Source organism: Anthonomus grandis, chromosome 1 (assembly GCF_022605725.1).
Source record: "Anthonomus grandis grandis chromosome 1, icAntGran1.3, whole genome shotgun sequence".
NCBI lineage: Eukaryota > Metazoa > Arthropoda > Insecta > Coleoptera > Curculionidae > Anthonomus > Anthonomus grandis.
The window spans coordinates 18,335,417-18,349,884 of record NC_065546.1 but is presented as its reverse complement, the minus strand read 5'-3'; the positions used below and the strand labels follow the sequence as shown (position 1 = coordinate 18,349,884).

Below are 14,468 nucleotides of genomic sequence, written 5' to 3'. Positions count from 1 at the left end.
CGAGGTGTGACTAAGCAAACGGCAAACGGCGAATTAGCCTAAATTAGCTGAGTATAGGTATGGCGTATTTGGTGGCGTCTGTTAATTTACGTAGCGAATTATGTAATTTTACAAAATATATGTATTTTCCCGTTTTGTTTACGTATTCTTACCGTGTAAACTAAAATATTACTTTGTATATTGTAAAAATTACATGCAAAATAAATTTTACAAATGATATATTGTATTTTGTATGTTTTACAAAGTAAAGTTGAATATTCTTAAATTACTAAAAATTACTAAAGTTTGGGCTTCTACAGAATACAATTGGTAATTAATAATAAATTTATTTGGTATATTTCCCCCCATTTTTTTCAGTGTGTAATTATTTTCTCATTTATAGGTAACAACGAATCCAGCTTGATCATTTGTTTTATTACTAGCTTGCGCTTTTATACTAATATTTTTGTATTATATGAAAATCTATTTTCACACCAACATACTGAAAATCACTTCGTCAACTGAAAATATTTAAAGTATTTCAATTAAAATCTTTAATCCCATTATATCCATAATTTACGACCACCAGTGTCTTTAACTCCACTACCCTCCTCCACTGGCTAACATCATCATAGGGTCGATACAAACAAGAATGAAAAGGGGGAGAGAGAGGGAAATAAAGAGGAAGCCAACACGGTTACGTCGCGACGCTAGCCGTCGCTAGCATATCATGAGCAGCATTGTCAGCACGCCAGTAGACACGTGACCGTGTGGCCGTTCGCATGCTGCCGCCATCCTCGCGAAACGTCATGGCCGCCCTTCGCATCAGGTGCCCCAAAGACGACAAGAATGCCGCCCGTGGAGGCGACCCGAGTCACCCTTGAGCCGCCACCGGGCGGCATCCGCCCGCGCAGGTCCGGGTAAGTCACAAATGATATTACTGCTCACGGTGAAAATCTGATTTAATTTTTTTACTGACTTTCAATAAGATTAATAGTATGCCGCATTGGCGTAAACTGGGGCGCCAATTATGTGTTGAATATAATTGTCATTAATAAATAAGTTTATATTTTTTTTAATATAAAAATATAGGCATAGTTTTTCTACTTCTTTTTAATCTTTAGTTTTCTTTGGTGTGTGTCCTAATTGAGATTCTAAGAATAGTATCTACTCTGTTTAAAAAATTTTCAAACATTTGATTACATTTTCTATTTTAATAAAATTGAATTAATATATTTTTTATACAGGATGTCCCTAGAGCATTAAAAGACTAGAATCTTGTTTGAGTTGATCATGTCCTCAGGGGCAAAGGCGTGTTTTGTTTACAAACATTTTCACGGAATCTCTGTTGTTAAGTTTACACACATTTTCAAAAGAGTTTTCTTTCTTGTTTTTTTTTTTTAAAAGAGAAGATGGATTAATAATAAAAAGTAGAAATAGATATAACCTGTACTAAGAGTCTACTCTAAGCAAAAATAATATCTTTAAACCAAAAAAAAAAATTTACATTTTTATTCGTAAAACCGCTTCTAAGAAATTTGGAACAGCAACACCGCAAGCAAAAGCTTAGTGGTGGGCAAAGTATCAGCGTTGATTGAATAAAAGGTATATTATTATTACCTATTATTACTACTTATATTACTTCTTATTACCTATTATTACCTATCCTTATTACCTATTCTTATATTACTACTTATTACCTATTATTCAATCAACGGTATCAGTGTTTGAAACGGATTTGTGTTTACATTCGACATTTGTGAATTTCTGTGTTTTTCTTTAGTATTTGGTTAAAAAGGGAAAATGTTTCATTTGACTGTTTTTATGAACTGTTACGATAATAAAAAGTTGTGTCATTTGTGCCGCACCATGGAAAAAAGGCGATTCAAGCCGATCTTTTATAAGTAAATACCGATACTGTCATAAACTTTATATCAAGGGACAATATATATTAATAGGCTATAAACAATAAGAAATTCGAGTTTTGTCTATGGTTTTATTAACAGGGGTGATTTTATGTTTCTTTTGCTTTGGCACAAAAATGACACATCTTAAGACATTAAAAAACACGCATAAAGAGTTCAAAAATGGTAATACTGTTTATACTTAAAGCATAAGGTTATATTAATAAATATTTGTGAAGTAAATATTTAAGTATGAAGTAAAATTGTTGTTGCCCTTTTCTCTAATATGCGTTATCTACATTTATTTAACTTTGAATATTGATTTCTCTATAGAGTATATTATCATATTCTATTTTAGAAAATGCTTCACATTTTATTAAAAGGAAACAGGAGAAATTTTTTATTTGTTAAAATAAGTGAAAATTTTTTATGATAATATAAAATGTTCTTTTGCCGTTTCTACATAAGCATTTGGTATCATTGCATCTGATATGCTACAAGCAAACAAACTGCCCGTAGTTCCATGGCAATGTCATTTTAGCCTTTCAATGTTCTATGAAAATGTCCAACACAAAACAGTCTAACCTGAAAATCTTAAAAATAAATTTTATTTTTAAGATTATTTTTAATTTAACGTCAAATTTAATATTGAGGGGCACATTTATTGATAGAAATTGCGTCTCTCTGACGTTATCCCCAAGAAATATCCCAGGTAGCAAGATGACGTTAAGCGACGTCATTTTTGGGTTGCATTTAACACACAGACTTTTAGTCGTCCTGATTATTGATTTCAGATTAATCGTTCATATCTGTCATACATATTCACGTCTACTTTGAGGTTTTACATAATTAATTACATTACATAATTCTATCAATCTATTTTATCCATTTTATAAATCATTAATAAAAATAAAATTTCTTTTAAAGTAAAAGAAAATAAAAAAGAAAAGGCAATGTCGAGAATTAAACCCGAGATCACCTCCATCATATTTGCTGTACAACATACACATACTAAGGCGTCTTGGTTTGTTAATATCCAAAGGGGGTTAACTTTAAGTAATCTACCTGCTTACCAACAAATAGCTAAATTGTATCAAATAAGGTATATTATTTGATATTTTAAGAATCTAAATATCGACAAGAATTAATTTTTTTTGCTGTTGTCAGCATTTTTGTACCATATGTTTCCTCAAGAAAATTAACCAAAGAATGTTTGTTTTATTTTATTGTACTTACAAAGGGATAAATAAATAGGTATATGTTTTAAATTTAAACCAAAATGGTTTTTTTAACATTCAAGAAGTCTTCAAAAATCATTTTAAATGACCTTAAATAGTCTTTAAACGTCGTAGTACATAAATAATTGACTTCTTCCAGGCATCTTTTTCAATTCTCGTCTTTTTTAGCCTTTATTTAGTAGGTCCTAGGTAGTTCCTTAGGTCTTTATTTAGGACGTCGCAGAGACGTCTGCTAAGACACTATTTTGGATGCGAAATTTGTATTTCACTTTAAGGTCATAAGGACGACAAAATGACTCGTCATATAGACTTAAAAGTACGAAAAAGGACGTCTTTAAGACGTAATTTTGCTACCTGGGATGAGTAAACGTCGCTAAAAAAAATGCAGTTCAGCATCTAGTGAGATATTGCATTGTTAGCTCATGTTGAGATGGAACCTTATACATCTGCTCAAAAAATGTATTTTTCCTGCTCCTTGGTTTGTCATATTGGTTTTTTCCTTTCATCTGGGGTCCCCTGTGGTGTCAATATCATATTAAATATACCTTAATAGCCCCCTTGGCGAGAAGCGAGTGTGATCGAGTGTGTGCGAGAAAGACCCTCTGTTATTCTTACCTCCCTTTAAATATGTAATCCTTCAGTTTTCTATGATAGAGCTTAAATTAACTTTAAACCTATGTCTTCTAATCAGCTTATCAATAATCCTATCGTCATAAGCATTAACCCTAGAAATTATTTGAATTGCTGCTTTTTCTTTATTGAGGAAAGAAGGAGGAAATGAGACCAAACGATGTACCAAAAATGCTAACTAAACTTAAGGACTGCTTTTATGGAACTATTCTAATAAAACTTGATACCCTGAAGAATATTACCATAATAACGAATCTTCATATTTATTCTAGCAGCATTTTCAGCCTCCAAGTAACCCATAATCGCAGATATTGTTACAGCTGATAACGTTACATAATCACAATTATACTGAAGCTACCGCAGTAGCTTTCTCGTACAAGATAACCACAGCTATCTATAACTCATCACGACAAAATTAATTTTTTTTAAATTATAGAATGTTAGATCTATTTGGCCTAGCATTGCAGAGCTTAATAATTTTGTAACTGATGTATATAATAATATGGGAGTATCAGAGCCTTGGTTAAATCCAGCTATCTCATCCAATAATGTATCTTTACCCGGCTATTCATTTTATAAGAAAGATAGAGTTAACAGAGCTAGTGGTGTTGGAGTTTATGTGAGAGCCATCATTCCCTCTGAGATTGTCAACATTGAGATCGATGTAAGTTTTGAATTTATTTTTCTAAAACTAAAACTAAATGTTTCTAGTATAGCATTGATTATGATTTATCGTCCTTTTCACAAAAGGCTTTCTAAATTTTTGGAATTTTTTGTTGAATACATTCCCAACTTGCTTACTTTCTATGACTTTTCAATTATAATGGGTTACTTTAATATTGACATGCTTAAGGCATGACATGCTTTCTGCTTATTGACTGCAGAAATAATTGTCACAATAGTGGCACTATAATTTCAAATATAAGTGACCATAACTATATATCATTCTGTACTTTAGATATAAAAATCGAAGAATAAGAAAATCCGAAGCAAAAAAATATTAGTATCCGTTGTTTTAAGAATTTTAATTTAATTAATTTTCAAACTGATCTGCAAAATATTACTTGGGACCACTTATTTTACATTAAAGATATAAATGAAAAGTTTTTATTCTTTCAAAAGTTTATTTCTTATTTAACATACATGGCCCACTTCAACAAATTAGAGTTAGTAAGAAGCCAGCCCCATGGCTAACGGATAACTTAAAATTAATTCTTAATGAAAGGGATAGAGCACTTACAGGGATTATGCCCTTGCCTCTATCAGGCGAGAAAAAGCGGCGTATTGGTAAGAAACTTTGGAAAGGTTAAGCTAACTTAAATATTAAAACAAAAACCGAATCGGAACTACCAATTAAGCTAGCTGGGTCAGCCTAATACAATTAATGACTATTTCATAATCATTTTTAATAGGTCAAATGTTTGTCTTAACAAAATGAACTATTACCAAAACCATAAGTTTTGCGCAGATCACACCTTTCATTTTGCCCTGGTGGACCAGATTACTGTTTCTAAAATCATAGATAATATTAAATCCAAAGCAGCTGGAAATGATGGAATTCCCTTCATATGTTGCGTCTCTGTTTGCCTTATCTTATTAATTATTGTGCTAATAAGATAAGGCAAGCGCCACCTAGACCATAGCGCGAATCTGCCCAGTTTTCAAAATTCCTAAATTCAAAAATGTTCAAGACCTACGGCCCATAAGTCTCTTGCCTCTTGTCTCTAAAATCTTGGAAAGAATAGTAACATGGATCACCTTTGTGAGACTAATATTCTGCCAGTTCAACAATCCTGATTGAGAAAGGAACATAGCACTACTAGTGCTAGACAAAAAGTGCTTAGACAAAAAGTTGGCTGTGATTTTGGTGGCACTGGATTATTCTAAGGCATTTGACATGATTAATCACGACTTGCTTGTTACCAAGTTGGTTGTGATGACTTCGTCTTATCGTTTTTTTAAATCGTATTTATGTAGACGTTCGCAGCGAGTACGAATACAAAATGAATATTCTGAATCAAAAATAATAGTTTCCGGGGTGCCGCAGGGATCTATATTGAGGCCACTTTTGTTCCTAATGTATACCTCCGATCTACCTAACGTAGCTTTAAACTAGGACGTCTACCTGTATGCGGACGATACTCAGGTTCTCCACCTATTTAATGCACATAATGTTTAGCTTGCAACAGACTCCATCAATTTTGATTTAGAGCAGATAATGAATTTTTCCAGTGAACATAATTTGCAGATAAACTCTATTAAAACTAAAGTTCTATTGTTTGCAGGTCGCAATCAATGGTATAACATAAAAAATACACTTAATATTACGCTTAATAATACTACTCTCACTTTTTCAAATCACGTAAAAATGTTGGGTCTCATTGTTGACTTATCTCTCAGATTTAGGGATCACTGCAATATGTTATTACACAAATGCTATTTACGCTTGCGAATGCTTTATGCAAATAAAAGTATTTTAGATTACAAAACAAAAAAAAAGCTTTCTGCATCCTTGGTTATGTCTAACATTAATTATTGTATAATTGTGTATTACCCATGTCTAAATAGAATAACGCAAAATCGCTTGCAGCGTATCCAAAACACATCTTGTCGTTTTATTTGTTTTCTCAAACCATACTTCAAATGGCTAAAACTTGTGGATATATTTAAGTTGTATTTATTAGTGTTTTTGTATCGCCTATTTAAAATACGCATACATTTGTCTTTGTGTGAAAATATGATTTACAGAACTGAGGTTCATAGTCGTTATATAAGGTATAATATACTTTCAATGCCACGTCATACTACATCAATGTTTGAACGTTCTTTCACCTATCAAGCTGTGATTCTATTTAATCGTTTTAGGCCTAATTTCCATGTTACCATTTATTGTTATCAAAGATTCTATAATTTATTTAATTGCTACTTAACTGATGGAACATATGTTTTACTTTGTAGTAATTTTAATTTAAGTTTTTTAAACTGGATAGGTTAAGAGATAAAGAGTAGCTTTTGGCCAATCTTTGCATGTTTAGCCAAATACTGTCATTTGCAGGGTTTGGTAAATAAAGACGATTTATTATTATTATTATCTTCCATGTATTGATCCAATATATGTTTGAAGTTCATAAACGGTTCTGTATTTTTTATACACTTCATTCTTTGTATAATCTCAAAAATAAAAGGCGAGAGGGGTCAGGTCTGGTGACGTAAGTGACCAATGAATCAGGCCACGTGCCGCAATCCATTTATCGTTAAACAGTTTATCAAATAATATTTTTACATCATTTAATTGATGAAGAGGTGCTCGATCCTCTTGGAAATATAAATGTTGCTGTTTCTTCAAGCTTACATTATCCAAATAATCTTCCAGCGCGCCAAATATTATGTGGTCAACATATCTCAATCCAAGTGTAATTATAAAACACAGGTCCTATTAATTGACTTCTTATTAAGCGGCACCAAACGTTTATACTAAATTGATTTTGAAAAAAAGTATCTTCGGTTTGGCAAGTTACGAGTCTGAAATCCGCGGTACTTTTCTAGCTGTCATTTTTTTTTTCAGCATACAAGGAAACATTCTAACATATCGAATTTTTTTAATATTTTACGCATATTTTAGACACTTCATTAATTTAGATTTTTCAAAAACTTGGCTACTCTTATTTTATTACTTAAAATGATTTATTTGTTTTGCTCTCAAAAAGTTCAAAGCCAACTTTCCTAAATTTGGAAAAATTATTATTATCGGTTTACCTGTGTTATTTTTAGGTTTACACTATTAGTTTAAATAAACTTTCTTATTAAGAAAATTATTTTCTTTTGATTTATATAAAAATATACAGGTGTTTCCATTTAACAAAAACACCTTTTTCACATTTGCTCAAAAAAGTGTTGTTCAATTTTTTCGTTTTCAGGATTTTAATCAGTTTTAATCAGAAAAAATCCTACTGGTTTGTTAATTTACCGGACCCTGTATCTTAAATATTAACAAAGATACCAATAGTGCCGGCTCAATCGGAGGCACCCTATTTGTACTATATATACTATAAAATAGCAAAATTAATACATTTCCTAGGCTAGAGCTTGGGTCATATTGTACAAAATATACCTATAATATACAGGGTGATTCATTAATATTGCACGAAAATGAAATGCCGGTTTTTTTGGGTTAAATTATGACGTAAAGTTCCTATAAACATATGTCCGAAAGTGCTTCGTTTCCGAGATACAGGGTGTTCAAATTTTCTTAAAAAATCGATTTTTTATTAATATCTAAGAAATGCCTTTGCTGTTTGCAATGTCATTCACACCATTTCTGGATATCTTAATGATGTATCTTTTTGACATATGACAGTTGATTTGTTATTCCAGGGACGTGCCCACGGGGTAAGCGGGTTAGGTTTTTTGTACAAAAAATAGCACCTAGTAGATTTTTTGAACCTCCTGTACATTTTTTGGATGACGCAACTAAAGATGGAATTGTTTCAACTCTTGGGTGTTTTTCGTATCTCCCTCCGTTTTCGATAAAAAAATTAGTTTAATGCAAACGTTTGAAAAAACTTGAATAAACATAATAAAATGCCTACTTATCGATTTACAGGGTGAAGAATAGTAAATACGGTAATTTGGAATTTTGACATGACATTAACTGTACTACCTGTTGAAAAATAGTTTTAATTAAACTTAGGTACATTAATTAAATTCTTAGAATAAACATTAGTAAATTGATGAAGGTAATGAAAAGCTATGGACTAAGAAACGTACGCTATAAGAGTTGTTCAAAATGAGTTCCTCCAACTGCAATGCATGCGTCTGTCCTGCGACGCATTGACTGGCGAACACGTTCAAAGATCCCTGGCGTGTTTCGAATAATATCGCAATTTGCAATAATATGATTTCTTAATTCTTCAACATTTTCGATGGGGGTGGTATAAACTAATTGCTTGAGGTGGCCCCAGAGGAAAAAGTCTATTGGATTTAGATCGGGAGATCGCGCAGGCCAGGGTTGTATACCTCCACGACCTATCCAACGATTGGGATATACTCTATCTAAATACTGTCGAGCAATTAAGCTGAAATGCGCCGGAGCGCCATCATGCATGAAAAACATTTGGTACCTTAAGTCAAGCGGGACGTTTTCTAATAGTGTTGGCAACTCCTCTTGAAGAAAACGCCGATACACTTCTCCACTTAACCTTTGTTGCAAAAAGAAAGGACCAATTAAGTGGTCTTCAATGATTCCAACCCAAACATTCAGTGAAAATTGGTGTTGATGGCGACTTTCACTTATTCCATGTGGATTTTCATCTGCCCAAATGTGATTATTATGGAAATTCATTATCGAATTCCTGGAGAAATTAGCTTCGTCCGTGAAAAGTATTTTTGATAAAAAAGGAGGATTTTCTACAATGTTTTGTTGTAACCATCGACAGAAAGCCACTCTATGAGGATAGTCGTCTGGCAAAAGTGCTTGTACCCGCTGGATGTGATACGGGTACAAAAGCTGATTTTTCAGTATTCTAAACACTGTTGGCTGACTAATGTTTAAAGTGGCAGCAATCTGTCTTGTACTCGTTGAAGGATTATCCTCAATTTCGTGGAGCACTGCTTCTTCAGCTTCTGCGGTTGCAACTGTGCGGGGTCGTCCATTGTCGACTGTAAGTTTTTTAAAACTTACACTTTCTCTGAGACGTTGATGGAGGCGAGTAAACATTTGACTATGAGGAAGTACTCGGTTAGGGTATTTGTCCGCGTAAATACGCCTCGCTGCTTGTGAATTACCATTAGCAAGACCATACACAAAGTGCATATCGCACATTTCACTATAAGTGTACTCCATTTTAGACAAAAATGAGGAAATTGTCTACTTGACAGGAAAAAAACAACACCTTATCACTGAGCCACACCTAGTAATGTTAAATGAACTGGTATTTTATTTATTGCATTTTCAAAGCAACGAAAAGAATGCGACAAAAACTAAAACGATAATAGTATTTACTAAATTTTGTTTAATACGTATTTACAATTTCAACATTCCGCAGTATTTTTTAGATCAGCAGTTGTTAATGCTGTACTTGATATTCGACACTATGAATAGGTAAGTATTACATTTTAGGAAGAAAATTATTTCTTTGCTTTCGCGTGATTTAAAAGCATTTACTTGTATTTTTACAGAGGGATGCAAAAAAGCAATTCTTAATTTTTTTATCGAAAACGGAGGGAGATACGAAAAACACCCAAGAGTTGAAACAATTCCATCTTTAGTTGCGTCATCCAAAAAATGTACAGGAGGTTCAAAAAATCTACTAGGTGCTATTTTTTGTACAAAAAACCTAACCCGCTTACCCCGTGGGCACGTCCCTGGAATAACAAATCAACTGTCATATGTCAAAAAGATACATCATTAAGATATCCAGAAATGGTGTGAATGACATTGCAAACAGCAAAGGCATTTCTTAGATATTAATAAAAAATCGATTTTTTAAGAAAATTTGAACACCCTGTATCTCGGACATATGTTTATAGGAACTTTTCGTCATAATTTAACCCAAAAAAACCGGCATTTCATTTTCGTGCAATATTAATGAATCACCCTGTATAATATTATACTGGTATTCTTGTTTTTTTTTTTAAATTTTTAATTATTAATTAAAGTACTTCTTAAAATATATAATATGTAAAAATAAATTTGACTTAAAAAATCGTTATTATTATCAAAAATATTATAGATTAAATTTAACCTGTTTGATTGGTATGTTAGAAGTTAATAAGTGAATCAATTAAACTTATTTAAAAGTGATAATTCAAGCGAGTATGATAGTGATTTTTTATTTATTTATTTATATTTTTTGTCAAAATTCCAGATTTTAAGGAAAGCGACAAAACAAACCTGTATTAATTTTTATTTTTATTATATTTCTATTAATATGAAATATTAGCACTTAACAATTTATGAATATTACTATACAAACATTGGGAAACAAAGTTGTTTTCAGGCAAAGTTTTAAGGAAATTCAAAAGTACCCTTATAAAGACCTGTCTTAGACTATAAGAGTTATTTTTGCAATGATAAAACTTAGAAATAAATAAGTGTTTGCCTCAGGTCTTCTAATCTGATATTTAAATGAACATTCTGTTTGTAGATCGGAAAAATTGCGGAGGCAGCACGGACTACAGCCACCCTTGCATCCTTTGCAGCTTTTAGGTTGGCTCACTTTGGCTATTTTAACGGGAGGTGCCCTCCTTTGCCTAGTGCCGGCCTTACCTACTCATGCTCAACCGGCCGCTGCTGCTGCCGTTTCTGCTCTTCTATTGGTAAGTAAGCAAAATTATAAAGACAATTTTTAATTAAAATTTGTATGAGTAAATTGTATATTCAGTTTATTAAAAAACTATAATAATATAAAACTGAACTTAATAAAAATAAAAACAAACTAATAAAAATATTTTTATTTGCAAACCGCATCGCGACTATATTATGTTTTTTTGAGAAATAAGAATTCATATCTTTGGCTGTACGTATGGGAAAATGTTGAAATTTGCCATGGCACTTCTTAATATCCTGATCATGATGAATCTAAAGAAAAAATGTTTATTTGGGCTTTGATGAAAATATTTAATTTTTACAAGATAAACAATCCTGGCATTTTCAGTTTCTTGATACTTGTATACTAAGCGGTATCTAATTCGCATTCTTATTATCTTTGTACCATAAAAAACTTAAGTCTTATTTATATGGTTTTAAATTTAGTTGTTCAATCACATACTTAAATTTCAAGATTCCAGTAAAAGCAAAAGTACCCAAAAATGCGTTTTTCTAAAAATTCAACATTTTCATTTATAGATTAATAATGTGGAAAACACCGTATCGAGATATCAAATCCTATATGGCCACCAACAGGTACCTACATTCTTCGGGGACAGGTACAGGACAGGTCTCATAAATTCTTTAAATTTTTAAGGAAAATTGTCGGTGAAAGGTAGCATATTGCCAGAAAGTCTTTGTGCTTTCAGATTAGGCACATATCAATTAGGGCATTTATGTATTGTGGCCAGGAAAAATCAGCAAAGTTTTAAAAAAAAAATCATAGTCAAATTTGGTGACTCAAAAGCAAATAGGCACTTTTTATTTATTTAAAAATAATCGGATTCATACACGGTATTCTTCGATATTGAAAAAATTATAAAAAATATTTGTCTTTTTTAAATAATAGATTTGGGATTTGCTTAGGATGTAATTAATTAATTTTAGAAAATATTTAATTTTTAAGGTCATATGACCTCTTTTGCTTTCTTTTAATTAGTCCGATTTGTTTGAAATCTGGTATTTGAAGTTTACTTAAGAAGAATTTTTGAAGAATTTTGACAATTATTTACAAATATACTTGCTGCCTATTTCAATAAAAATAGATAACAAGTAATCGTAATGACCTTAAAGGTTACGCGAATATCATAATTTTTTTGCTATTGGTTCTATTTGGTTAAAATTTAGAATTTGGTGTGTATTTAGGATACAATGAAAGAATTTTAACAAATATTTGTTTGATCGAAATTTGGAATAAGAGTTCATTAATACAATTAATGAAGTTTACAAATTTTTGATATATTTAGTTTTGTGATCATGTGTCACCTATATTTTTTTACATTTTTGTTATTTCATTTAAATATTATACTTAGTTTTTATGCAATTTATAATATCTGATTTATATTTGACATTCGTTACATTTGAAGATTATTTCTGTTATACTTTTTCTCTTTTTACAAACTTTGAGCTACTATATGACACAATAGGAATATACCGGGTGGTGCGTCGCCGAGTGGAACATAGGAAATCCCATGTAAATTTTAAGGGGGTCAATTATTGGCTTCCCTGCACATTTTACAGAAAAAATTTAAGATAACTTTTTGAAGAGACCAATCTGGCAAACCCTCGTGCAAAGTTTCAAAAACTTTTAACAAGCGAATCATGAATTATTAAATTAAATGTAACTACAAAATTACCAAATATTCGGTTCAGGTAAAACCAAACACCAGCCACCAGCAAATAATTTGTTATAAGGCTTTGTCAAATCTGACGTACAGCTGAATACAAGAAATGTTTTTTTTTTCGTTTTATCAGTCTCACAACCATACATTCAAAGTAAGACACGTTAACATTACTTTTTTATCTAAACTTTTATTTAATATAACGATGAAGTTAAACCAATAACAATTTTTATTATCGATTATTTAAAAAATAATTTTATCATACTTAGAATTTAATTAAACCAATAGCAGTATCTGAAATATTTTCAATTTATTTTCCCATCAAACCTATCTAGTCCATTTCAACCACTGAAGCTATTGTTAGTAAATTCGAGTCCACAGACATTGCAATAGTATGGAAAAATCAAATAAAATACAATAACTTTTTTAAAAATAATAGAGAATTACATAAAAACATCAATTAATCAAATGTTCAAACAACCCCCCATTAACAGCTAAACAATATCCTAACCGATCATAAAATTCATTTCTAACGTTACTAAGTTGATATTGAGAAATTTTATTACATTCTAACGAAATAGCGTTTTGTAACTGGTTTAGATTCTCAAATTTTACACTTTTATAAATGACACTTTTTAAATGACCCCACAAAAAGGAGTCATTCGGTGAAAGATCAGGTGACCTGGCTGGCCAAAGTATCCGGTACCGTGGACCAATAATATTGCCGTTAAAAGCATTTGCCAAGCACTCTCTAACCATACGGGCATTATGAGCCGGGCAACTATCCATTTGGTACCAGGTCATTTGATCTTCCTGAACAGCTTCTTCCAAGGCGGGTCCAATTTGATTTTGAAATAAGTCCAAATAGGTTTCAGGTATTAGGTTATAGTCCATAAAAAAGAATCCAATGATATGGTGTCCGATAATTCCCACGAATACATTTGTTTTTTGGGGATATTGTGTCCGAGTATGAACAAAGCGATGTTCATTTTTAAAGCGATCTTCAATACCGGCAATTCTGAACATTTGGTTCATTGTTGAGGGTAAATGTAAATTCATCAGTAAAACAAATATTTCTTAAAAAATTCCTATCATTATTTGCTCTTTCCATCATTTCAAAACAAAATGCCATTCTTCCCTCTTCATCTCCTTCCTGCAGCTCTTGATGTTTTTCGAATCTATACGAATAATATTTGTGTTTTTTTAAAGTGCGCAATACCGGTGTATGATGTTTATTTACCTCTTGCCCAAGAACCCTCGTACTGACCATCTTATTTTCCTCCACACTCAGTAGAATATATCTCTGTTCTCTCTTTCTTCGTCTCTATTTTCGATATCCTGAGTTGAACATTTACAATTATTTATTATGGTACCTTTGGACTCGAACTTATTGACAATACGTTTAATAGTTTAAATGGACGGAATGGGCTTGGTGGGGAAATAAATTGAAAACATTTCAGATACTGCTCTAAAACTGTTTCCCGCATAAAGCCACTTAATTATTTTTAATTTTTTCGTCGATTGAATAATTCATACTTATTTTCAAATATCGACTGTCACTATTTTATTGACACTTTTCCTCACGTCAGTGACAATATTCATTTTACTGGTGCCCGTTTGGTTTTACCTGATCCGAAAATTTGCTAATTTTGCAATTACATTTAATTGAATAATTCAAGATTCGCTTATTTGAAACTTCGCACAAGGATTTGCCAGATTGGTCTCTTCA

General features: G+C 31.7%; 1 protein-coding gene and 1 long non-coding RNA gene across 2 annotated transcripts in view; one reads left to right on the top strand and one right to left on the bottom strand.

Annotated features, from left to right (window-relative positions):
- Positions 1–684: 684 nt before the first annotated feature.
- LOC126735468 (palmitoyltransferase ZDHHC11) overlaps positions 685–14,468 on the top strand; it is a 107,215-nt gene continuing 93,431 nt past the window's right edge. The window contains exons 1-2 of the mRNA XM_050439462.1: positions 685–899; positions 10,897–11,068. Of these exons, the coding sequence (XP_050295419.1) occupies positions 829–899; positions 10,897–11,068 (243 nt within the window). The 5' untranslated portion in view covers positions 685–828. The remainder of the gene's footprint in view (positions 900–10,896; positions 11,069–14,468) is intronic.
- LOC126735567 (uncharacterized) lies at positions 13,035–14,276 on the bottom strand. The gene is made up of 2 exons (XR_007660452.1): positions 13,980–14,276; positions 13,035–13,917 (listed from the first exon to the last, which is right to left on the bottom strand). It is a non-coding gene; the product is annotated as an uncharacterized LOC126735567 (long non-coding RNA).